The sequence below is a fragment of the Phascolarctos cinereus genome, unplaced genomic scaffold (assembly GCF_003287225.1).
Source record: "Phascolarctos cinereus isolate Bilbo 61053 unplaced genomic scaffold, phaCin_HiC Scaffold_2;HRSCAF=192, whole genome shotgun sequence".
Taxonomy (NCBI): domain Eukaryota; kingdom Metazoa; phylum Chordata; class Mammalia; order Diprotodontia; family Phascolarctidae; genus Phascolarctos; species Phascolarctos cinereus.
In genome coordinates, this window is record NW_027555625.1 from 91956463 (window position 1) to 91984036 (window position 27574).

A 27574-nucleotide genomic window follows, 5' to 3' on the forward strand; every position below is an offset into this window, starting at 1 on the left:
ACCCTTCAGTAAATCCTCTGCAGGGGCTTTCCCCATTGGCCTGGAGACCTCTGACTAGTTCTCATGACAGTGAGTATAGACCACGGAGCAGGCAGACTATCCATGAATTACCCCTCACTTTCACCATGTGCATGGCCCACCTTCTTTTCCCACCTTTCCTGGATTGGGCATCATTTGTATCATTTCTCTTGGACGATTCTTGGTTGGAAATATGCTATAGTTTAATCACACCTACCGTGTGTGGTACTCTTGACTTCAGTCCTTCTGGGACTATGATGTTGTATAATTCACAGTCACACAGCATCACTAAAAGAATGCTGTTGTTAAAATGCTGTTGCTTTGTTTTAGGGAGAAGCTCAGGATCATTAAAAATGCTACTTATTTTCTCCAAAGGCCATCCTGCTTATTACTCTCCTTCAGTTCAGTTCTGGACTCACCTCATTGACCATGCACTCTTCCTATACAAATTGTGTGTGTATGCATACATGTATACACACAATTTGACAGTATTACACGTGCATATATAAATTTCTATATGTAAATATAAATATATATATGTCCTTGATCCACATGGTTTGCTTTGGTTGATAAGTAGGTCCAATCTTTTGAGTGGTGACAGATCTAATTTAGGAGGCTAAGCAGTATGGTCATGCTTGGTTGAATCATCTGGACCACCTCACCATGTCTCTCTTATTTTTGCACCATGCCATGGACATCCTCCATCATGGCAGCAAGCATTCTTGGTCAGCGTATGTCCCCCAGTTTCATGCCTTACTTGTTATCAATGATTAACAGAACGTCTCGGTCATTTCTCTCAAGGAATAAGGTATGATGTTGACATGCACCTGGGTAAACTTGTTGGAAGAGAGTCTTTAGGTGTGGCCTTCGGCTCCACCAAATCAAATGCCATTTTTAGACGATAAACAATATTATGTCTTCTGTGCTTTGAGATCAGTTATATGAGTATAAAGAAATGGTTTGCTCTAGAATATAATTTTCAAGAGTCTGCCTATTCCCTTCTCATATCTTTGTCAAGAAATGTATATGTATGGATCATTTTCATAATTAATTTTGCAGAGATAGAAAGTGCAGTTTCCCAAAGGCAGTATAGCTCTCATTCAATTCTGGGCCTCAAATCCCCAGAAATACCACTTACAGTCTCTGTGGACATTGTACTCTGAGATGGTGGACAAGTTCTCCTCCTCCGTAAACCTGATCTTCAAGCATATTGCCTAGCACTAAGTTATTACTGTCACTAGGTTTTCAGTACCTCTGGACATTCTTTCATGTTCTTTGGCTTGTTTATTATGCAACCCTCTAAACCTTTCTAAAATCCAGCTAAAATATCTGGTTTCCCTTGCTTGGTTTGGTAAGCAAAGATTGAATCTTTGCTGATCCCATCTGTCCCCTCCCACTGCCATTATTCTAGTCAGAGTCACCACTGCCACCTCTGTACCTTCATCCTCTTCCCTGTCCAATCTGCCCTCGCATTATTGCCCTATTGCACACATCTGATCATGTTACTCCCCCACTCAGAAATTTCATTGTGTCCTTATTGCATACCAAATAGAGTACTAACAGCTTGGAAGTTAGGGCTCTTCATCATCTGGCCACCATATGCTCGCTGGTAGAATTTCTAACGCAAGATCCAGGTAAGGGGCAGCTAGATGGCCCAGTGGATAGAGCACCAGCCCTGGAGTCAGGAGGGCCTAAGTTCAAATCCAGCCTCAGACACTTATTAGTTATGTGACCCTGAGCAAGTCACTTAACACTTATTGCCTCAATACCCCCTCCTCCCTAAGAAAAACTGTAAATAAAAAACAAACCCAATGATCCAGGTAAAATTTTGGGAGTTCATGCTTCCCTTCAAGGAAACTTCATATGTAAGCCCAAAGACAGCCAAGATAACCCCCTAAGACCATATTATCTTTCTGACTTACAGTGCTACCCTTTGTGGACTGGGAGCCCTAAAGAATTGTTCTCTCCATATATAATATTTATGACTTTATCTGTGAAGGATAAGGTCTTGGTTCTTTTCTCCCATGGCTCTGTGCTTCATGCTTCAGGGCATATGGCTGTCTGCTGTGCTGGTATCTCTGTCTCTGTCTCTTGTTCTCTCCTCCTTTTCCTCTTCTTCCTCCTCTTCCTCCTCCTCCTCCTCCTTCTCCTTCTTCTTCTTCTTCTTCTTCTTCTTCTTCTTCTTCTTCTTCTTCTCCTCCTCCTCCTCCTCCTCCTCTCTCTCTCTCTCTCTCTTTCTCTCTCTGTCTCTCCCCCATCCCTCCCTCTCTCTCCCCCTTCCCCCTTCCGGCCCTCATCTCCTTTCTTTCACTTCCACTCTGTCTCTCTCTTTATGTAAGTCCTTATATGGCTCAGCATCACCATGTCCATTTACCTTTTACTCCTATCTTCATCTCAGCCAGCTGTTGCCTACAATCCAGCGTGGTGTTTCCCCCGGTTACATCTTCTGTTTGCAGCCCACATGTTTTCACTTATGAAGCAGCAGCAGCAGCATTTTTCTTACACATATACCCCAATGTTCCATCCACAGAAGGGGGAGGATGAGACTAATAATATGGATAGTTCACATTTATATAGTGAGTTAAAGTTTTTGCACAGTGTTTTACTTACATTATTGAAGGTCACTTTCATCTCTGAATCTGTGGTCCTGTGATCTCATTTGATTTTCATGTCCACCCTAGGAGGTTGGTGTTATTATCCCCATGTTGTAGATGAGGAAACTGAGTCATTGAAGGCCTATGGGACTTAACTGGGATCATACGGTTAGTGAGGGTCTGAGATAGGATTCCATCCTCAGCCTTCCTGACTCCAAGGACACCCCTAGGCCATATCCACCATGCCTCCTGACACTTGCCTGATGCATAGTCTTATGGTCTTATTTGATACTGTTCCCTAATCAGTTTGGATTGCTCGCTATTCCCCAGTCTTATCTTTCTAATCTTTTAAAAACCTTCCTATCTTTTTTTAAATAACATTTTATTGATATTTCTCCCAATATCACTTCCCTCCTTCTCCCAGAGAGCCATCCATATATGAGAAAAATATTTTTTATAGGAAAAAAAGAAAATGAGGAAGAGGAAAATAATCAGCAAAAGTAACCAATACATCAAGCAAGTCTGAAAATGTTCCATACCTCTGGACCTCCTGCCTCTGCAAAGAAGCAAGGATTGGGGGTGGGGGGAAGGTGGGAGGTGGAGGGAAGGTGTCTTCTCATATCTCTTCTTTGACACCATGCTTGTTGTTTGTGATTTTTTGGATTATTTACAGTTTTTTGGTTATTGTGTTTTGTAATCATTGTGCATACTGTTTTTGTAGGGCTTTTCCTTTCAAAAGGCCTAATTCAGGTGCCACCTCTTCTGTGGTATCTTGTGAGGTAGAAATTGTTCCTTCTTCCCCGTAGCTCCCAGGCCATTTGCATCTCTCGGTTTGACTCTTACTTCAGATCTTTACTAACTTTATGGCCATGTGTAAATCACTTGGCTCCCTTCAGCCTCAGTTTCCTCATTGATACAATGGGGGTAAAACCCACACTACCTAGCTCTCCAAGCTGTCCCAAGACAAGTACTTTATAAAAAATTTAAAGTGGGTACAAATATAATAATAATTTTATTATGAGAGGGGGCAAAATCCAGTTAAACATCTTGATTGATCCAATTCTGGTCAATAGAAGTTTCATTTGTTTTTGTTTTGCTTTGCACAATTTCTGTGCCTAGGAAAATCCAACAAAAATGCAGTAATTATGATAATAATAAGAGCAACAGCAACATGAATTTCAGTTGTTTGTTTATATGTTTTTTCTCTCTGCTGGATTTTATATATATGTTCCTTGAGGCTAGAGACTGTACCTAATGTCTTCTTTAAATCACCAGTGCCTTTGGTTGCGTCTTTCCTATTATAGGAGATTAATAATAATTTGTTGAACTGAATTTAGCCTGGAGCAGGGCCTCAGCATGCACTTCCTGAATATCCATTCTCATTGTGTAGAAAACAGAGCAAGAAGCGGGTAATCTGAGTATTTGCTGAGCTCAAGACGTACCTTGAAAGTTAATATTTGATTTAATGTTTCATCTCAGCCCATTCCTTAGAATTTGTCTTTCTCCCTAAAATTATTTGATTGACTGAAGTTGAGTCCACAGGTTTGGAGCTGGGATCAGTAATCTAGCCCCAAAACTTCATTTTACAGATGAAAGTTAATAAACACAAAGCGATTTGTCTGAGGAGGGGAGAGCTGGAATTTAAAGCCAGGTCTTCTCACTTCAAATCCAGTACATTTTCAATTATATCAGTTTACTCCTCTCAGTGTTTTTGTTACTGATGCTCTGTATAGTTTTTCCTCCCTCCCTCTCTCTTCCTTCTTTCCTTCCTTCCTTCCTTCCTTCCTTCCTTCCTTCCTTCCTTCCTTCCTTCCTGCCTGCCTGCCTGCCTGCCTGCCTCCCCACCTCTCTACCTCCCTTTCTTTTTCTTATCTTTTTAAGAAAGCCTCTCTTGTAATAGTATAGAAGCTGAAACTAGATTGAGGTGGCTAACACAGAGATTTTCCCAAGTTCCCTTGTCACTGAAAGTTTTCAAGTAGAGGCTGGAGAGTGTAGAGAGAATTCCTGTTGGGTAGTGGTTAGATGACTTCTGAGGTTCCTTCCAGCTCTGAAATTCTGTTATTCTGTCAGTCAGTGTGGGGGTTAGGAATCCAGCTAACCGAAAGTTCTGGTTGGCAGAAGTTTAACATAGTTTTATTTTGCTTCACACAAACTCTGTGCCTGGAAAAATCCAGATGCAGCAGTTAGGGTTTCCCCTAACCCTGCAGAAGAGGAGAACTTGGGCCGGTCACTTCCATGGGGGTCCCTGGGAACCCTGTCTTTTTTGGAGTCTGGAGAAGAGTTTGGCTGGCATGGGTGTAGCTAGCAGTTACTGGACACCATTCTTAGTGTGGCCAGACTTTCTGAGTGGTGACCTGGGTCTTGTGTTCTCTTAGGCCCCAAAGAGGCTGCTAATTTGGGCTCCCTTTAAATTGGAAAATGTCATTCTCTTAAATTTGACTTAATTGGGTTTGACAGATGGGGAAACATTGAAGTGTATCACATTTGACCTGATTTATGCATCAGGGGTATGTGTAAATACTCCAGGATAGGAAAAACAACAACAGGAGAAATGAAATTGGCAGAAAGAAAAGCAGAATGAATCGGTAATTGCGTCCTCATTGAGCCAAGCCCCATTCCCAGCACGCCATCTGCACTCTCCCAAGGCGGAGGAAGCTGGGCTGTACCAGATGGGTTCAGGTTCTTCACACCTGATTTGTTCATTTCCAAATAATACCCTAGACCCCAATCAGCTGCTGAAGGAGCACTTGGCCCTCCAGCCAGACAGACTCCAAGCCCACAGAGGGGTTGGGGATGGGCTTCCTCAGCACCCAAGGCTGTGCTGGATTCTAGGGCTTGTGCCTAGAATTTGTGAGTGCCAGTCAGTGGGAGCACAGTGTTTTATCTGATGGGAGAAGGCATCCAAGCCGCTAAGCTTACACTCTGCCCAGAGGTACATTCAGGAGACTAGCCTTTGGGAAAATTGTGCAGGCTATCTTCAGTGGTCTTCCTCTTTCCCTTTCCCTTCCCTTTTTACTGTTCATGGCCTGACCTCCTTGGGCGGCAGCCTCTAGGTTATGGATGGAACTCATTTCCCTCCCAGCTGACAAAATCGGCTCTTAGCCAGCTGTCATAGAAACATACATTTTCAGAGCCAACCATGAATTCTCTCCTCTCACTTTGCATTCCTGCTCTTTGGCCCTCATTACTTACCTAGACTGTTGCAATAAACTACTAAGGGGTTACCCTGGTCCTAGTTTCTCAACCTTCATTCTGTCCTTTGTATCATTGTCACATTAATTTTCCTAGCTCAATTCCTTGTAAATAGTAGACACTTAGGAAATGTTCATGGAACTGAATTAATAATAATAATGTAAACTAACATTTACATAGTGCTTACTTTGTGCCAGGCACTGTGCTAAGCTCCTTACAATTATTCTCATTAGATTTTCACAACAATCCTGAGGGCTAAGTGTTGTTATTATCCTCATTTTATAGATGAGGCAAACAGAGCTTAAGTGCCTTGCCCAGGGTCACACAGCTAATAGGAGAACAACTCTGGATTTGAACTCGGGTCTTCCTGACTCCAAGCCCAGTATTTTGACCACTGCCCCACCTAGCAGAATTGACTTGAATTCGTAATGCGCAGAATTGACTCCACCTAACTGATGGCAAACAACACTAACCTTCCATGGCTCTCCAACAGCTAGAGAATAAAATTTTAACTGAATCTTGAGGTCAAGACCATCCCCAACCTTTATTTCTAAATATATATCTCATGCGTACTCTTTACTTCCACCAAACCACACTAGCTGGCCATTGTTTCTAGTAATTGCCACAGACTTTACCACCATGAAGTCTTTGTACATCTGCTTCTCTTTGCTTGGTGTATTCTCTTCACCCTAACACTTCCCTTCTCTTCCCCTAATCTTCATAGGTTGAAATCTTACCAATTTTTCAAAGCCAAGATGAAGTGTCCCCTGAGCCCCTTTATGAACTCTGATTCCCAATCCCCTTCTCAGAATCTCTAGAGCGCATATCTCCCTTATGGTTTCATTGCATTCTGACTTCTTATCTTTCTACACATTTGTCTTAGAACCCCTTCTCCTTCCCACCATTGTCCCCCATACTATAATCACCTTGAGTCAGGGACTATATCTTTTTTTTTTCTAAATACATTTTATTGAGGTCTTCTGGTTTTTTTTTTTAAGGCAATTGGGGTTAAGTGAGTTGCCCAGGGTCACACAGCTAGCTAGTGTCAAGTATTTGGTCTGAGGCCGGATTTGAACTCAGGTCCTCCTGACTTCAGGGCCAGTGCTCTATCCACTGTGCCACCTAGCTGTCCCCTGTTTTTTTTTTAAATCATCATATTTCTCCCCAGTATTCCTCCTCACCATCCTACTGCTCCAGACAGCCATCCCATGTGACAAATGGTATTTTTTTTTAAAATACTGATCAATACATTGAAAAATCAGCAAACAAGCAATGTGTATAGGCTGTGGACCACCCACCTCCAGGAAGGGCTGGGTTGGGGACGTCTTCTTATAGCTCTTTGAGTCATGCTTGTTACATTCACTTTTGATTTTTTTGGTGGTTGATTATTATTTTAGGGACTGCATCTTACTCATCTTTCTATCTCCCTCCACCTCTGCCATAGCTGGTCCAGTACTCTACAGTAATAAATAACATCTGGCATTGGAGCCTGACGGCAGCCCTCTGAGGTACATGTTACAAGTATTATTACCCCCATTTTATGGGAAACTACAGCTCAGAGTTTGTGACGTTCATCCATGATCATAAATCCGGTCAGGGTCTCAGGTATGATTTGAACCTGGGGTCTTCCTGATCTCAATTCCTTCTTTTCTAAAGAGGTTAGACTCAATGATCCATATGGTCCCATCCATCTCAAATCTATCATCCCAATAATAACTATTCAATAATTGTTTGTTGAAAGTAATTTCATGTTCTAACCCTGTTTATTTTCAAGATGGGGAAGCTGTGTCCTAGAGATCTTGAGTGATTTGTCCAAGGTTATATGGCTACTTAGTGGCAGATCTGGAGTAAATACCAAGTTTTTTATCCACAGGTCCAATGCTTTTCTCCATTATTTTCTAGTACTTTCTTGAAAGGATCTAATGAACTAATTTACATCAAAGTATTACCGTTCCTCCTCTCAACACCTTAACGCAAAGGAAGAACTAGGCTATATTAGAGGTGATGAAATCTGGGCCAAGGGGAACATTTGCAAAGACCTCAAGTCATTCACTGATCCGTGCAAAAAGTATTTATTAAAAGACTCCAGTGCTAGGCACTCTTCTAGTGCTGAGGATACAGACACAAAACCAAAGTAGTTCCTGCCTTCAAGGATGTTACAGTGTGTTGATGAGGAAGTCACATGGCACAGGGATTACTAGTTTTTCCATCAGAAAGTCAGGTTGGCTCTGCATACATCTTAACTAGGGGGCCATCACCAGAGACATCTAGACCAGGGCTAAAGTGGTCTTTGGGAAGTCAAATCAGTAATAACTTGCAGCCCGAAACCAGATAACTGTTCTATTAGGGGATTTAGCTTCATTAATTCTGCTGCAATCTTTTAGGGTAAATAGACATCCAGAAAAGGCCCTCATTAGAGAGAAGAAAGGGGAAGACTAAGTGATCTGCACACCTTTTAACTAGGGGTTTGCCAAGTCCTCACAGAAAGAGAGAAGACCCTGAGAAGGTGGAATGTCTTGGGGGTGAGGAGTGGGGAGAGAGAAGGGGAACCTTTTAAGAATAGAATGATCAGCCACAAGTCTGAAGGAGGTAGGGGGAGGAGTTATGTTAAAAGCCTGCCCCAGAACAGTTTCTGGGTCAACCACAATGGTTCATTCTGCAGGGCAATAGCCCAAATAGAAATTTAGCCCTTAGAACAGTTGTTAGATTGCTTAATGGAAATTTGGGAAAAGGCAGATAAGAAGGTGAGTAGCCCCTGACTCTGCCTTCTTTCTTCCTGGGCCTCTAAATTTAGGAGGTGTCAAAGTGGACTGACCATATTAGGCTTAGGGTGTTCTGAGGCAAAGTAACTGGAGATATCAAGCAGTCAACCGGTAAACATTTTCTGATAGCCTGTTACATGCCAGGCAGTGCATTGAGTTCTGGGGATGCAAAGGAAGGCAAGAGACAGTCCTTGTCTTCCAGGAGCTCACAGTCTAATGGGGGAGACAACATGCAATCAGCTATGTATAAAGAAGGCTGCGTAGGGGCAGCTAGGTGGTTCGGTGGATAGAGCACCGGCCCTGTAGTCAGGAGGACCTCAGTTCAAATGTGCCCTCAGACCAAACACTTGACACTTACTAGCTGTGTGACCCTGGGCAAGTCACTTAACCCCAATTGCCTAAAAAAACCCCAAACAAACAAAAAATAAAAAAAACAAGGCTGCATACAGAACAACTGGGATGTAATGAACAGGAGGAAGGCACTAGAATTAAGAGGGATTGGGAAAAGCTTCCTCCTGAAAGGAGAGGAGTAGGGGTGAAGGTAGGGGAATCTGGAAGGAGCATGTGGTCATTTGAATGACTGGCTGTTGGTGAGATGGCTTAAAAACAAACAAAAAATAATAATATCTGTAAATTTTCCTCACATCAGCAAACTTAGCCAGTTCTTAATTTTTCTGTTTTCCCAAGGAGAAATGTAGAAAAGAAATCTTAAAATTCTCTGGCTAGTAGCAATACGTGACTTCCATTTTGTATTCTCTAATCACTACTGTAACTGGAAGGTAGTTTCACTGAGGGGATTTGGTGATATTAAAATCCACAGAGTGGAGTTTTCATAGAGGTAGAGTTGGAAGAGACCCATTTTACAGATGAGGAAACTGATATTAAGTGGTACAGATTGAATTTGAATTCAGATCCTGTGATTAGAATTCCCATGCTCTTTTTCATCGTCCCCTACTGTGTCTCCAGCCTGAGAGTTCGTCAGTCATTAAATCTCATTCACTATCACACCAACCCCAATGCCTTCCCACCCTGTTAGTCCCATGGCAGAACTGAGGGACTTCCTCTTTCATTTCACATCTTAGTAGTCCATGGCAGTCTCATGTTTGTTGGTTCAAAAGGGATGCCCAAGAGTGTCTCCCAGGACCACCACAAAGGCTGGCTGACTCTCCAGGCAGCAGGAAATGTGCTCGGTCACCCACTAAGTTGCATATTTTCCCATGCTTTTTTTCTCACTCTACAGACTTCACCTCAGGAGGAAAAAAAAAACAGTGCAAAGGGTTAGAAATAAGTAGTGTGTGAAAAACTTGCCATGCTGAAAAAGGTAGCTGGCCCCAACCTTGTACCACTCCCATCGAGGGGAGAAATGGAGAGGGAGAAAGAGATGAAAAGACATCTCTGTGTGAGAGAAATCGGGGCAAACCCAAGATAGGAGGCCTCAGGACCATTTAGGAAATCCTTTTAGTGGTGGGGGTGAAGGGAGATGTCAGGAGAGAAAAATTCAGATTTATCTTTTCCATGTACATACACCTGGACCCCCAGCTTGAATTCTTCCCCTGTTCCCTTCACCTAGCCAAATTTTACTCAAGGCCTTTCAAAAAGCCTACTACCAGGGCAGCTGGGTAGTGCTATGGATAGAGTACTGGCCCTGGAGTTAGGAGGACCTGAGTTCAAATGTGACCTTAGATACTTACTAGCTGTGTGACCCTGGGCAAGTCACTTAATCCTGCTTGCTATCAGCACTTTCTAAATTTTTGTGCTTTTGGGGAAATTCCAGGTTACCCTGCCCTAGTTTTGGCAAATTATTCATCAGCTCCCTAGTTTGTGAGATTCTTGATGGCAAAGACCTAGAACAGAGCGGCTGCTAGCGCCATTTCTCTTCCCCTTCCCCCAATTTGATTTTGTGTCCAAAAAATCTTACTCAAGTTTTAGGCTTTGATACCTTAAAACAGCATTAAGACACACACACACACACACACACACACACACACACACATTCTCTTTCTCTCTATATATATATGTATGTGTGTGTGTATATGTATATATATGTGTGTGTGTATGTATATCTATGTGTGTGTATACACAATTGTTGTGTATGTATGTGTGTGTGTATATATATATGTATATGTATGCATTTTGTCTTTATAGCTCTAGCTCTTAGCACAATATTTGGCCCATAGTAGGTGCTTCATTAGTGCTTGATGATTGATTGATTGGGGACCCAGGTATTTAATAAATTGAACTGAATTAATCCCAAGGACCAGCAGGTCTAAGAGAATGGAACCTGATAATTATGCTTTCCTTCCATCCGCATTCACAATCCAAATTGCTTTTCTGGTTGCAAGTACTCATGATTGATTTGCAGAGCTTCCTTCTTCCTTCTGTATGAATCACGGCTGAAGATTTTTCTTGGAATTGCTAAAGTCACCATGTGGTAGCACCTTTGTTTTGGCCTTCTCTCATGAAGATGATGCTATTGACCCACCATCAGTGAGATGATGGCTTTTTAGGTGCTTTCCAAACCCTAGTAAAAGTGTGAAGTTTGGGTTGATTCATCGGTAACCCTCACATTGATGAGACCACAGGCTAGAGTTAGCATGACAACCTTAATCTGTGGAGCTGAACAGTGAGAAGCAAGGGGGCTTGCTCAGGGTCGAAATTCAGGATGCTAAGCTGCCTAGAAAACCACACATTTGACATCATCTTGTATGGTACAGTTAGGTGGTGCAATGAATAGAGGGCCTGGCCTGGAGTTAAGAAGATCTGAGTTCAAATCTGGCTTCAGACACCTCTTAGCTATCTTAAGCTGTCTATGTGAGACTCTGTCTCAGAAACCCACTGATGCCCTAAACTAGAAACCATGGCCCTCATGTGAGGCAGTGGGGTATGGTGGAAAGAGGAACAGGTTTGCAGTCAGATGACCAGGGCTTCATCTTGGTTTTTGCCCCTTTCCACCTGTGTGACCTTGGACATATCATTTAACTTTTCTGTGTCTCAGTTTCCTCCCCTGTAAAATATAGAGTTGAACCAGATGACCGCTAAAGCCTCTTTCAACCTCTAAAGACCCTTCCAGCTCTTAATCTGTGATCTTATTTGAGCTTATACAATAAATATTCCTCTCATTCCCTGTTTCTAAGAGAATTTACTTAAAATTTTTAAAAAAGCATGTTGTTATTCACACCAGTGATTTGCATATGGTTTCCACGCTTACCTGTCCACGGTCTAAAGATGTCCCAGTCAGTCACATTTCCTTAGATGGTAACCTGTGTCTCAGTTCACATTATGGAAACTGTCTGCATATATTTTTAAACTTTTTTTTCGAGCAATGGGGGAAATGACAGTTTTTCTCATGCACTAGGCATAACATTTAAATGATTCCCAAATACACTATTACAGTTCCTTTCACCAGCATTGTTACAAACTATATATTTACTATATAATTTTTAGTCTTGTGAAAGGAGTTTGTGATTATAATTTGAATAGAGTCAGTCTTGCTCTGTATACTAGATGAGATTAAAGGAATGATACCCCAGCCCCAAATCTCTTCCTCATCCTCCCTAGAAGGCTTCACTATGCTTGGTGAGCTTGCCTAAAATCTCAGCAATTATAGATTCCACTGAGTTAGGTTCTCTTTGAAATGCAAACATCCTTAACTGGGTGGCTGGAGGAGGGAGTTGGTCTATCAGGCATTTTGTTCCTCAGAGATTAGTTTCTCCCTAACAGCATCATTGGACCCTAGCTCCAAAGCTGGAAGGGACCTCAAAGCTCATCTCTTCCAACCCAGCCATTTTATAGATTGGTCGCTCTGTAGAAATGAGACTTTTGATGAAGTGATGGGATCATTTTACAGTTGGGGTGCAGTGTGGGGACAGCAGTCCTCAGGAGAGACCATAGTGAGGGATGTAGGATCCTAGCCAGAGTGAAGCATCTGGGTTCTTGAGGACAGGGCACGAGATGCTGGTCCCTTCATAACATCATCCAATGTGAAGGTTCTCCTGGTAGTGGCATCTCTCAGAGCCTCAGTTTCCTCACCTGTATAATGACAGAAAAGACTAGGTAATATCTTCAGCTAGCCCTCCCAGCTTCAGTACCATCACTGCTCCATATGTGTTTTATTCACGCGCTCTTTGGCCCAGAAGGTGAAACTTGCTTCTTTGTAGATAAGTAAGAGGTGACCAAGTTCAGAAAACCATCTAAGGTCATTATAAACCCAGTTCTGCCTGATATGAGGCTCCAAAATAGTCCATATGTGTGGCAGGCTACCTCTGCCTTGAGAGATTATACAAAGCAATGAAACCACTGACTAGTAAAATAACTGGATGTTCTACCTAGGAATGTTCTGTAAATAGTTACCCTCCTCTCATCCCCCAACTCTCCTTATTCACTTGCTGTTGAACTGCTCCAAGAATTGAACATGAAAGAGCCTTTAAGGAAGCCAATGATTCTAAGAGGTAGAGGGGAGGAGGGCATTCTGGGGGAATAAGAGATTACCTGTAAAGGTGGGAGGCAGGAGATGGGATGCTGAACTTGGGTGGCAGCAGATAGAGCAGGCTGGCTGGAACACTGAATGTGTGAAAGGGAAATGAGACAAGATGAGCCTAGAAAGGTAGGCTGGGGTCAGGCTGGGAAGGGCTGAAGAAGAACAAGAAGAAGGGTTTCTTAAGATTGAAGGGCCAAGGAGAAGAGTCTGTGTTTATCCCAATTCTTATTATAATGCCTTGGATTTCTTCCAAAGAATAGCATCTGTGAAAAACCACGTGCTGGTACCCAGAGTTTAAAAAGGTAATACTATTCTTTGACATTAAAAAAAAAGAAGTTACTGTTAGGTTGTACATTGATAGAGTAATAGATAGACCTGGAATCAGTCAGGGAAACCTGAGTTCAGATCCTGAATCAGACATTTCCCAGTGGTGTGACCCTAGGCAAGTCATTTAATCTTTCTCTGCCTTAGTTTTCTCGTCTGTAAAATGCCGATAATAATAGTATCTACTGAGAGAAATGATTATTTCTCTCTCCTGTTAATAGCTAATTATTAAAATTGGGGAGACCTGAGTTTTTTGTTTTCCCCCTGGCCTGTTTCCTAGTCTCTCTAGGACTGGGTTGATGGAAGATAGGATTAACATTGTCCTCATTCTGGTTATTGCTACTCTACCTAGCTGGCTCAGGCTTTGGTGGGGGATATAGATTCTTTGTCTAGATTGCCCAAGGCTGGGAGTGGTCTGGGTATGGGGGTAGTCTCTCTGTCCCACAGTGACTAGACTTCACTCTCTGCCCTTCACTGGAGTGAGCTCACTTCTCTTTGTAAAGTCCTCCTCTCATTAATTGTTAACCAATCAGAGTTGATGGCCACCCTCAGGAACACCCTTTTCCAAGGGCATATAAGCTATGAACCTGGCACCATGATTGTCTTTGGCATTCGAGAGTGCCACAGACCTCCTCTTATTACAATGCTGGTATTATTAATAAAATGATTAAATTACACAGAAATCATGTCCCTTGAACTAATACCACACTACCTTTAAGGATTATTATGAGAATCAAATAAGATAACATATGTAAGGTGCTTTGCAAACCTTAAAGTACTAACTATTATTATAAACACTCATTAACAATTAGGACTGGCTCTGGTGTTTAAAAAATCTTTAGATGAACATTGATGGTGTGCCCTATCCCATACTAGGCATGTGAAGAATGGGAGCAAAGAAAAAGGCACTGGCCTGGCTCTTCTCTCTCTCTCTCTCTCTCTCTCTCTCTCTCTCTCTCTCTCTCTCTCTCTCTCTCTCTCTCTCTCTCTCTCTCCCCTCCCTCCCTCTTCCTCTGTCCCTCTCCTCTGGGAACTCATAGTTTTGGTAGGGAGACATGATGTATAAATATAAAACAACCAAATGGAGGATACTGTATAACAGATCACTGAGAGGTGACCGGGAGATGTCTCTTGTCATTTAAAATGTTTTCATGACCTATTAAGGAGAGGAACAGAGGTAAATGGAGAGACAGATTTCCAATTTTTATGAAGTCAGCAGCACTCCCTCCTGATCCTGGTGTGGTAGGGTAAGAAGTCATAAAATACTCTTCTAACTGATGGATTCAAAGGGAAATCGTGTGTGTGTATGTTGTTGTCGTTCAGTCATTTCAGTCGTGTCCAACTTTTCATGACCCCATTTGGGGTTTTCCAGGCAAAGCTGTTGGAGTGGTTTGCCATTTCCTTCTCCAGCTCATTTTACAGATGGGGAAACTGAGGTAACCAGGGTTAAGTGATTTGCCTAGGCTCACCCAGCTGGTAATTGTCTGAGACTGGATTTGAATAAAATACAGCAGTAAAGAGAAAAATATCTTCCACTCTTGTTATGCCACTGATTTATTGGGCTTGAAGAAAGTATCAATAAAAGGGGCAATCTGTGGTTTCATCCTCATTACAAATTCAAGATCAGTTTTGCCTATAAATGTACAAGTGAATTCATTTCAACCCAATTTGGTTCCACAAACATTCACATGACCACTCTGTAGAAGGCATCGTACACAGGTGAGATTGCCCTTAAAGAGCTCATGGTCTAATAGGGTCCATTGAAGATAGAAGCAGATGCCAGTGAAAGGCTAAATGTAGTCTCTACCCTTTGAAAAATGTAGCAATCAACTTGGGGCTGGTACTGCTATACTTTGGGGCTCTTAGAGGTGATGGTCATATTGTACATAGTGGGCACTCCAGTGGGGGATGAGAAAGCTGTCAGTACTGCCCTGATTTAGTGGTTCAGCCAGACCTGCGGGCCCTCTTAGGTGAGAGGCAGTTCCTTAGTCTGGCTTGTATCTGGCTTCTATCAAGTTTGTCTGGCTCACAAAATGGAGAAGTCTCCTTTAAAGTACTTACTATGTTATCTGTGTTTGTGTCTTCTTTTATCTTGTGTCTTCTTTTATCAGACTGTAAGTTTCCTGGAGGTTGAGACCAAGTCTTATCTGAACTTTATATATCTTATCTAACTTTTATATCCCTCATTTGGTGCTCTGCATACAGAAAGAGCTTAATAAATGTTGAGTAAAAGTTGCCAACCTGGGCAGCTAACACTTTGGACTTCCTGGGTTTCCTTATTTCCTTATGGATGAGTTCATCAGTTGAGTGGTGAAACCACTTTTCCCCCTCTCTTCCTAGTAGACCTTCAGATTCACAAGTGTGAAATAGGAGTAAAGAACTTAAGAAACTGATATAAAGACAGTTGATGAGTCTTCAGAATTGGGGAGGAGTCCCTGGAATGTAGATTATCTTTGGGGAACCCCAGGGAAGATGGTAGTGGAGGACATGCGAGTGGGAGATGAAGTGATAGTAAGTGCCTTTGTCAATAGGTTAAAAATCTCCAAACTAGTATCTTTAAAAGCTTTAATATGTGAAGATCTGTTTTTCCTTTATTGAGCTCCTCTTAGCTTATTACAATCAATAAATACTTGAATATTTTTGGTGGGCCTAGAAGAAATTTTGCTTGGTGGCACGATGCTAAAGATTTAGATGGTTGGTTAAGGGGAGGCTTTTCCATTAATTCATACCCTCCATGGTCTTGCCTTTCCGTTTTCCCATGAATAGTCGGAAGTTGCCAAGGCCTATAACACAAGTCCTATAGCTAGCTAGATCAAGCACTTCTTAGGTTATTACTACATTCCAGATACTGTGCTGAGCCTTGGGGTTACAAATGCAAGAGAGCCAGATATTCCTTACTCTCAAGGAACCTACATTCTAGAGGAAGAAGACAACACATAAAAGGGGAGCTGGAAAAGGAAGTGGGAGAGGGGCGATGCTTGCATTGGCATGCCATGGAGGTGGCTGGGCAGTTTTGTGGCAGGCAAGATAAGGGAATTAATGGAGGGAGGAGGAGGATGCAGGGGAGGAGTCCAAGGTTGGGGAAATGGAAGGAAGAGCTTAGGCAGCATGTGTGGTATGGAGGCCTGGTTTTAGGTAAGATAAGGTAAAAGCTCACCAATACAGGGAGGAGGAGGATGTAGGGGAGGAATCCAAGTTGGGAGATGGGGGGCAGTATGTGAGGTGGAAATGATGCCTAGAATATAAACCTCATAGTGAAGAGGTGGTAGGGAAGTCATATAGTGTATGAAGGAGCTGACTCTAGTGGGTTAGTCTCTGGTATTCACTTCTAAATTTAGTTGCTCTAGTCAGGGTTACTTACAGGCTAGGGTTTCGAAAATTGTAATAAATCATCCCAGCTCTCTTTCCTGAGGGAATCAGAATCTAATATATTCCCTCGGTCTTTGGGAATTAGAATTAGAAGGGACCTTAGAAGCCATATCATCCAAGCCTGCCTTTTTTCAGTTTAGACTGAGAACCATTGAGGTGAAATAACTTGTTCAAAGTCACACAGGTAGAGCCCTAAGGTCACAGAGCCAAACTGGCTGCAGACTCACTCCTCTGCCCACTACAGTCTGTTCCGATGTCATCCTTGAAAAGCATTTGTGATTAGATTGCTTTAGGCATGAAGTTGCTTATCTACACTGAAGTTGTATCATCTACGCTTTTTTCATCTCTGTGTCTGTTGTTCTAAGGTCTCCACTAGAAAAATATCATTAAATATCTTAATTGCCTTGGGTTGGGCTGTTATTATGGTTCCCTCAGTTTTATGCCTTCATTTAGCTGAACAGGGCAGTATGGAGTCTTTGTTTGAAGCCATTTGCCCAGATAGGCTGTAATGTGTATCGGGCAAACTTGTTTTCAGCGCTCTCTGTCTCTGTCTCTGTCTCTCTGTCTCTCTCTCTCTCTTCCTCCCTCCCTGTCCTCCTCCTCTTCTTCCTTCTCCTCTTCCCCTCCTTTCTCTCTTTTTCCTCTTCCTCTTCTTCCTTCTCTTTCTCTCTTCCTCCTTTCTCTCTTCTTCTTCCTTCATCTTCTCTCTCTCTTCTCTCTCTCTCTCTCTCTCTCTCTCTCTCTCTCTCTTTCTCTCTCTCTGTCTCTCTCTGTCTCTGTGTCTCTCTCTGACAGAGGAATGGATGATCCCTTCCAACTTCCACTGGCCACTTTCATCTCCTCATTGATAGGACCATTCTACAAACAATCAATCAATATGTCCTCAGTCCTTGTTGTATTCCCTGTTTTGACCTTAAAGAGGGATATAACAGAGGATGCTTCCAGACCCGTCTCTCTTTAATACATAGTTGGCAAAAAGATGCCCCTAAAACCTAGGTCTCACTATGTTAACCCAGTACTGAAAAATTTTCAGTGGTTCCATTTTGCCTTTTGTTACAGAATCCTAATCTGGCCCCTGTTTACTCTTCCATTCAAATTGGCCTGATAGCTGTTCCCCATACTGGATATTGCACCTCATATCTCTGTGCTTTTGTGCACTTGGTCCCCCATATTTGAAATGTGGTCATACTTCTATGGTATAAAATTTCTAAATTCCTTCAGAGCACAGCCTTGGTTTCATTTCCTACCTGAGGAGTTTCCTGGTCTCTCAAGTTTATTAGCCCTCCTTCTTGCCATTACTGTGTATATAAATACTTATTATACAAGTGTTGAATACCCACAGTAGAATGTACACTCCTTGAGGCATGTGGTTTCATTTCTATCTTTGCATCCCTCCGTTCCTCGCATAATCACACCTTGTAGATATAGGAGAGGCTTAATAAGTATTTGTTGAATTGAATTGAAAAAAGAGACTACTTGGTGGTTTGCCTTTCAGGAGCTTAATAGTCTAGTTGAGGTGTCAAGGCTAATGTACATGAAACCTAGAGAACAGAGCAAGGCCGAATACAATCCAGCAATGTCGGGTACCTGGTAGGAATTCAGAAAAGGGAAGGGGAGGGATCAGGGTGGTCTGGAGTAATGAAGGATGAGTAGGACATCAGGGCAAATTTGGGCAGGCTGTCAGGAAAGATTTCTTAATGATTAGAGCCATACAACAGTGGGATGGACTGTCTGGGGGAATTAGTGGGTGTCCTTTCCCTGGAAGTCTCTGAGCACAAGAGCTAGATGACGATGTATTGGGTATGTTAGAGAACCAAGACTTTTTAGGGTGTGGGGTGGACTGTGTAGCTGCTGGGATTCCTTCCAGCTGGGAAATCCTTTGATTCCAGGGTATAGAGAAGGTGCTCTGGAATTGGGGGTGCAGCATCACCAGCCTCAAAGGCCTGATCCCTGGCTTCTTTAAAACAAAAGCCCTAGCAGAAACTGAGCCTGAGCTTTGGAAAATAAGGGGAAAATTCTCTTTGAAGCAGCAGGACATTCCCCGATTTGCGTGTTCCAGTTGTTCCTCACGCATGCCAAGCTAATATCCACCTCTGTGTATGTTTTTTCCTCTTTGAATTCCATTCCCTTTTCCCTCAGCCTAGACAATTCCTCTCCATTCTTCCAGGCCCAGAACTGCCATGAAATTTCCCATATCCCCTTCAACCAACACTGACATGTCCATTATTTAGGTGTCAAACAACTTAGCCCTTAAATATTCTCTCACTATCATTATGTGTTTCTGTCATGTTGCCTCAATAAGAGTGACATTTTCTTTGAGTGTAGGGTATGTGCCTTATTCTTCTCTTGTATGTGTATCCTAAAGCCCTCAATGCAGACTTGGGCACACAGTAATTCCTTGTTGAATTAAGATGTGGCCTTGGGAGAAGCAGCATGATATAGTGGGAGGAGCCCTGGACTTGGAGGAAGAATGATCTGGGTTCAAATCCTGCCTCTTATACTTATTAGCTGTGGTACCAGGGGCAAGGCATTTACTAACCTTTCAACACCTTAATTTCCTCATCTGTTAAACAGAATAATGCTATATGAAATGCCTATCTTGCAGTGTTGCTGAGACTGAAATAGCATATTGTATGCGAAGTGCTTTGCAAACCATGGAGGGCTATATTAAATGTCTGTTATTACAATTGCCCTGAGCTTAAATAGTTGGTGATGTCAGACCATGTATAGAAAGCAGACCACCCTCATAAGCTCATTAATAAAGCCTCCATTCTTTTCTTAATTGCAGATTGATTTGGAACCAGAAGGAAGAGTGTATGTGATCATCGATCTCTCTGGGTCATCAGGTGAAGGTAAGAGATCTTGGCATTTTATTTCTTCTGCTCCTGAGTCAGTGTGCTCTGAAAGTACAGGTTTTTGTCCTCGATTTGCTTTGACGTGGCACAGATGTCACAGAACTGATGTTTAAAGAAAAAAATAAAAGATGGATTTGAATGCTAAGGCCTGGATACCAAAAGGTAAAAGCCATCTGTCTACCTGTTAACTCTCTTAGAGAACAGGGATTATTTTGATTTGCTAATCTACTTTACCAAGAGAAACTGATGGGAATAGGAGGTACTCTGGCGTCGGTTTGTAAGACAAGCTTGTATAAAGTGACCGTTTCTCAGCATTCACACTCATGTTTTTTGGTGTTTGGAGCACCTCAGTATTCAGAAGTGAAATGACTTAGTCACCAATATCTATAGCTACATTTGCATATCTATATCTGAATTTCTGTAGAAGCATTCCTTATGGGAGCAAACATATTGACCTTGTCTTTTGTGTAATCATAAGCAACTGAGTGTTAGTTTGTAGAGAAATCTCCCAGTTATTCATGGGTGATGGAGCATGGTGATTTCCTGTTTCTAGGGTGCTTTGTTCTTCCTCTTTTCTGCTCTTTTCCTAGGTCTCTTAGGTAATTTGTTTGCTCTTTGATACCTGAGGGTTTGTGTTGGGGGTGAGAATAAAATCAAGGGAACTGTGTGAAACAAAGCTAGACACCTTTGCTCTGGCTTAGTGTGTCTGATCAAAAGATTTTTTGGAACAGTAAATTGGGCTATAGTGCTATTTAGGGATTAGGATTATTTGGGCTGTCTTGCCTCCTCTTCTCCCTGAAAAGCATGGGAAAGAACCTTTGGCTGCTTCGTCAAAAGAAAAGCTCAGTGTCTATGAGTTATTTTAGTGGTTAAAGAAATGGGGTTGGTCCTGTAATGGGAAAGTCACAGAGTTCTCCACACCCTTCTTCAAAGTCAATTTTGATAGAGCGTGTGTGGCCAGACTGTAATAATTAAGTTCATAGACGAAGACTACCACACCCACATAATCTCTACTTCTCTCCCTTTTAGGGGAAAAAAAGTGTGTGTGTGTGTGTGTGTGTGTGTGTGTGTGTGTGTGTGTGTGTGTGCATGATAAAATAAGGGAAAGGAGGAAATAAACAAACATTTGTTAAGTGCTTACTATGTGCCAAGCCCAAGGAAAGACAGTCTCTCCTCTCAAGGAATTTACATTCTAATTAATGGGGAAGGACATGCAAAAGGGAGTTGAAAAATGGTGGGAGTGGGGAAGCAGGGGAAATGAAGGTGCCAGAACAGTTCTGGAGTCCAGAAGGCAGAAACCGGGCTAACAGGGGAATGAAAGCTATCTTGTGCCCGTCCACAAAATGGAGGCCCCAGGAGGAACTCACTAATGGGAGAACATGAATCTTACATAAGGCTATTCCAGGTTGAGAAGGCTCATAGGAATGGTTGGATGTTCCCGGGCGAGGAGACCCTAGGTGCTGGGAGAAGTTCCAGCATAAGACAGCAGCAGAGACGTGGTTCTCAATTCTGTAAGCCAGGAATAGGGCTGCAAGGGAAATGAGAGTGGAGGAATTATGGAACCACCCTAGGTTGCTGGACAGACTTGGGGCCTCATAACACTTGGGTTTTAGGCCTGGCCCTGCCACTAAATCATTGGGTAACAATGGCCAAATTTCTTTGCATCTCTGAGTGTCAGTTTTCTCATATATAAGTAAAAAATAATGCTATATATAATATATAAATAAATAAACTACCACTTCTATTTACAAAACACTTTAAAGTTTTTGAGCACTTCACATATATTATCTCTTTTGAGCTTCACAGTAACTCTATGAGTTGGATGATCCCTATATTACAAAGAAGGAAACTGAGTCTCAGAGATATAGTGACTTGCCTAGGATCACGTAGCTAGTAAGTATCAGTGGCCAAAATGGAGCCAAGGTCTTCCTGACTCCTGCAGACTAGTCCACTTCACCGCCCCTCTGTTAAATGAGGAAGGATGGGCCAGTGCCACTGTATGATTGCTAAGGTTCCCAACAAGCTTTGAAATCCTACTATTCTGTGTGAATAAATGTATGGGGAGGGGAGGATCCACTGTCTCTGAGGTTTCCCAAAGGTACCTGAACAAATGATGCTACTCGCAATGGTATCTGCTAGTTTTCCTTTGGCTAATTAATCACCTAATTTTCAACATGTGCTGTATTAATTCAAAATAATTCAGTGACTGCAGGGGATGATGGTGGGGCAGGTGAAGAATCCTTGTGAGAATCAATCAAGTCTTTAACAGATCTCCATTATTGAAGGTGGATTGTAAACTTTTAACATTTTCACCCTAATCAGTTATTTGTATTTTCTACTCTTTGCTGAAGTTACTTCCTGTATTTTCAACTATAAGAAATATGATGTAATTTATCCCAGAAACTAGAATGTATTTAATCATATCCTACACACTGCCGCCCCCGCCCCATCACTTAGAGCAAAGTAAAGATTCCTATAGGATGTCTGAGCTTAGACTCCAGCTAGACACCAGACATGCAAAATTAATCACTTACTCTTTCTCTGTGTAAGCTGCAGTCAAGGAGATAATTAAATATAAATTTTCTATGCTGAGAAATTATGCTAGTATATATTCAGCTGTATATTTACTCTGGGAGCCTGCAAATAGGAGGGCAGAGTTTTAAATTTTTGTATAAAGCAATGGATGGCAAGATTCTACTTGACCAATAAGGAAAACACATTTGCTCATAACTGGAGGGAAAAGACAGACAGATGAATAAATAAATAAATTACCAACAATTGATTTCATTCCTGCTCCTACTCCTCATTGTCACATTAATGGCCAAAACAATTTCCATTTGGCTCAGTTCTTTGTGAATTTTTATCTCTTCCATCTTGTGAAAATACTGTTTGCCCTGGACGTGCTGACAGATGCTAGAATCAGCAAAGAGCTAACAGGTGTTGCTTTCCAGAAAAGAAAACTTTCAGCCCCCCTCCCCTTTCTTGCTATTTTTGAAATCTCCACCCTGGATCAAGATCCTAGTAATGGGCAGGAGAGGGAACTTCCAGTTTTTTTAAACTTTAGCTTCTAATCTCATTGTTTTCTGTTTGTTTTTCCATGTCCACTCCCTGTGACCCAGGAAATTCTAGGCTCTGGGTGCCCACTGTGGGGCTTGTTTGCAGAAGGACAGCAAGACAAAGCTGGGAGCTAGTGAGTGTTGAGGGTGGGGGAGTGGGGGTAATTGCTCATCTGTGAAGGATCTAGGTTTAAACACAAGTCACAACAGATGGACTTTTTTTACCTTTACCTTTTACCTAATTTTGGACAAAAATCTTGGATCATTGCGCGGGATGTGTACATATGTGAAAGAAAGGGAGTCATTGTGCTGTAGTGGAAGAGCATTGATTCAGGAGACAGAGGACTTGAGTTCAAATTCCACCACTGATGTGTGGGTGAATCCCACCTGTATAACTACAGGCAATTCACTTAACCTCTATGGACCTTGATTTCCTCATCTGTAAAATGAGGGGGTTGAACCAGACGGCCTTTGGGGTCTTTTCCACGTCTAAATATAAATGTAATCCAAGTGTATGCCAAAATAAGAATTATCACACAATGAAAGACCCCAAAGAGCACACTTTGCACAAAGTGGGAATAGAGGTATAAGCTGAGCTGGGCTCTCTTCACAGGTCTTTTGTGCTGTCATCACTTAATAATTAACTTGAAATAACCCTCCTAGTTTAACAAATGGCCATCAATAGAAAAACCCATGTATATTCCAAAAGCAGCAGGGTATATATAAATTTGCAGTTTTTTGGCAGAAGGTATTGAAGTGAAGGTGTGTACATAATACCTCTTTCTCTTTTCTACTGTGCTTGGAACATTTTTTTTTTAATTTGTTGCAGAGAGCCTGGGTGTTTTCAGTCCTCTAGAGTTGAAGGGAATGTTATTTTTAGCCATCTAAGACAGTTGTGAAAGGCAGCTTACTGTAATAGCCTGACTGCTGGACCCAGAGTCAGAAACCTTGGATTCAAATACTATCTCCGACCCTTACCAGCTATGAACTCTGACTACTGGTGACCATAAGCAAGTCACTTAGATTCTCTGAGCTTCAGACAACTCTCTCATACTTATCAATTCAGTTATGGACATGTTACAGTCTTTTTTAGGTGGAGGATGTTTCTACCCAGGGCCTTAATGTAGCAATGTCTGACAATTGCAGTAATAGATTATTTTATCTTGAATATCTTGGATAGTTTAAAAAAACACATTTGTGGTTAATTCATTGACCATTCTTTCATTAAACATTTATAAGCTCCTACTATGTGTAAGCCTCCATCCTAGGTGCTAGACAACAAAGATAAAGGAGATATTTCAAAGAGATTATTATAGTCTGTCTATCAGGGGAGATAAGCTGTATGTATTCATGATGACAATACAAAACAGTGTGATGAGTGCATGAAAGAATGACATCTGTGGGGCAATTGTGTCCATCGGTAGAGGATCATGGAAAGTTTCACAGAAGAAGTAAGATTTTCATTCAGAAACATTTATTACTCTGGTAGGGACCAGGGGAGCTACAAGTTTTGAGTCCTTGCCCTCCGGTACCTTGCAATTTTGGGGTCAGATGTTAGGATAGTACATAAAATCATACAAATTCATACAAAGATAAATGCCTAAGAGGGGTATTAGGCAGCTTGGTGGCACAGTGGATAGAGCACCAGACCTGGAGTCAGGAGGACCTGAGTTCAAATATGTTCTCAGACCTTACTAGCTGTGACCGTGAGCAAGTCATTTAACCACTGTTTGCCTCAGTTTCCATATCTGTAAAATGGGGAAAATAAGAGCACCTACCTCCCAACAACAGAGTCTTGGGAAAGGCTTAAAACTCCCAAAGGTTGTTTTAAGGATCAAATAAGATCATTTTAAAGTGCTCAGCACAGTGCCTGGCACGTAAGAAGTGCCATATAAATTGTATCTATTAATGTTATAATTATCATTGTTGTTTTCTTTGAGATCAGATGAAAGAGAAATCACTTCCATCTTTGGGGGCAGGGTATTAGGGAAGATGTCACAAAATAGGGGAGGTTATAAATTTAAAAAAGATGGCTAATTAAGGTTTTCATCAAGCATATGATTCTATTGTACAGAATAACACAGTACAATAGATGTCTTTCAAAGTTTGTCTCAAGGCTATAATGGGGAAAACGAACAGCAAATCCATAAATGGTACTTTTACATATAGTACCCAAGCTTAGTGATTGTCCAAATAATACCTTTTTAGTGAGACCTTTTTGAACAGAAATAGCATGAAAATATTTCATGAATTTAATGTATAAGGCTCTCTGTTAAAAGATACAGAATTTGCAGATAGCAAACACTGTCATTTTCTAGGGGCCTCTAATCAATGCACAACTTGTTACTAAGCCATATGCTTCAATTAATTTTGGTAACAAAAGAGTAGACAGGCACGTTATTTATACATGTACCAATTTCCCTTGTCTATGAGCATGAACTGGTATTTAGTTTATAACTGTGGGATTTTTATGTATTATGTATTAGTGTTTATAGTATAATGATATCTTTTTCATTGAGAGTATGTTTGTGAGGGAAAAAACAACAAAAAAAGCAGTGACACCATTGATAATAGTCATAAGATTTAGAGACGCTGAAGGTAATCTGGTTGTCCAATCTAACCTCCTCTTGCTTACCTTCCTTTATAGGTCAGCAAATTGGGAGACAGGCGTGAGAAGTGCCTTACTCCAGGTCACAGATGTAGTAATTAGCAGGGTTAGAATTTTTTTTTATATAAATTTATTTATTTTTAGTTTTCAACATTCACTCCCACAAGTTTTTGAATTCCAAATTTTCACCCCATCTCTCCCCTCCCCCCACCCCAAGATGGCATGCATTCTGAATATCCCTTCTCCTAGTCTGTCCTCTCTTCTATCTATCTCCCCTTCTCTTATCCCCTTCCCCTTCTATTTTCCTGTAGGGCAGGATAGACTTCTGCACCCCATTTCCTGTATTTCTTATTTCCCAGTAGCATGTGAAAACATTTTTTTAAAAACATATGTTTTTAAAACTTTAGGTTTCAAATTTTCTGTCTTCCTCCCTCCCCACCCACCCTCATTGAAAAGGCAAGCAACTCAATATAAGTTGTACATGTGCAGTTATGCAAAACACGTCCATAGTAGACATGTTGTGAAAAACTAACTCCATTTCCCTTAATCTTATCCTGCCCTCCCATTTATTCTATTCTTTCTTTTGACCCTGTTCCTCAGAAGTATTTCTTCTGATTACCCCTTTCCCAATCTGCCCTCCTCTCTATCACCCCCTGCTCTCTTGTCCCCTTCTCCCCCTATTTTCCTGTAGGGTAAGACAGATTTCCATACCCAATTGAATGTGTATGTTATTCCCTCCTTAAGCCAAATCCTATGAGAATAAGATTCACTCATTCCCTCTCACCTTCCCCTGTTTCCCCTCCACTGTAAGAGACTTTTCTTTTCTGTTTTTTTTGTGAGATAATTTACCCCATTCTACCTCTCCCTTTCTTCTTCTCCGAGTAATAATCCTCTCTCATCCCTTAATTTTATTCTCCAGATATGACCCTTAATCTTCAACTCACCCTGTGCCCTCTATCTATCTATCTACATATAATACATATAATTTTTTTCCTCCAACTACCCTAATACTGACAAAGGTCTCATGAGTTATAAATATCATCTTTCCATGCAGTAATGTAAACAGTTCAATCTTAATAAGTCTCTTATGATTTCTCTTTCCTGTTTACCTCTTCATGTTCCACTTGAGTCCTGTATTTGAAAGTCAAATTTTCTATTCAGCTCTGGTCTTTTCATCAAATGCTTGAAAGTCCTCTATTTCACTGAATGACCATTTTTTCCCCTGAAGGATTATACTCAGTTTTGCTGGGTAGGTGATTCTTGGTTGTAATCCTATCTCCTTTGCCCTCTGGAATATTATATTCCATGCCCTGTGTCCTTTAATGTAGAAGCTGCTAAATCTTGTGTTATCCTGATTGTGTTTCCACAGTACTTGAATGTTTCCTTCTGGCAGCTTGTAATATTTTCTCCTTGACCTGGGAACTCTGGAATTTGGCTATAATATTCCTAGGAGTTTTCCTTTGGGGATCTCTTTCAGGAGGAGATCTGTGGATTCTTTCAATTTCTATTTTGCCTCTGGTTCTACTATATCAGGGCAGTTTTCCTTGATAATTTCTTGAAAGATGATGTCTAGGCTCTTTTTTTGATCATGGCTTTCAGATAGTCCAATAATTTTTAAATTCTCTCTCCTGGATCTGTTTTCCAGGTCAGTTGTTTTTCCAATGAGATATTTCACATTGTTTTCTAATTTTTCATTCTTTTGGATTTGTTTACTGTGTTGTGATTTCTCATAAAGTCACTATCTTCCAATTGCTCTATTCTAATTTTTAAGGAAGTATTTTCTTCAGTAATCTTTTGGACTTCCTTTTCCATTTGGCCAATTTTTCTTTTTAGGGCATTCTTCTCCTCATTGGCTTTTTGGACCTCTTTTGCCATTTGGGTTAGGCTATTTTTTAAGGTGTTATTTTCTTCAGTATTTTTTTGGGTCTCCTTTAGCAAGCTGTTGACTTGTTTTTCGTGATTTTCTTGCATCACTCTCAGTTTTTCCTCTACTTCTCTTACTTGCTTCTCAGAATCCCTTTTGAGCTCTTCCAAGGCCTGGGACTGATTCATATTTTTCTTAGAGGCTTTGGATGTAGGAGCTTTGACTTTGTTTTCTTCTGGTTGTGTATTTTGATCTTCTTTTTCACCAAAGTAAGATAATATAGTCTGACTCTTTTTGCGCTGCTTGCTCGTGATCCCGGCCAATTACTTGAGTTTTAAACTCTTTGTTAAGGTAAGAGTCTGCTTCCAGTGTGGAGAATGTACTGTCCCAAGCTGTTTTCAGAGATACTTGTAGGGCCCTGTAAATTTTCAGTTCTTCCACGGTAGTATGATAAG

The 27574-nt window shown here is 41.4% G+C and overlaps 1 protein-coding gene across 1 annotated transcript in view; it reads left to right on the top strand.

The window, feature by feature from the left end:
- PRKCE (protein kinase C epsilon) overlaps window positions 1–27574 on the top strand; it is a 665998-nt gene that overhangs the window by 200461 nt on the left and 437963 nt on the right. Inside the window, exon 2 of the mRNA XM_021001278.2 lies at window positions 19525–19588. Coding sequence (XP_020856937.1) covers window positions 19525–19588 — 64 coding nt within the window. The remainder of the gene's footprint in view (window positions 1–19524; window positions 19589–27574) is intronic.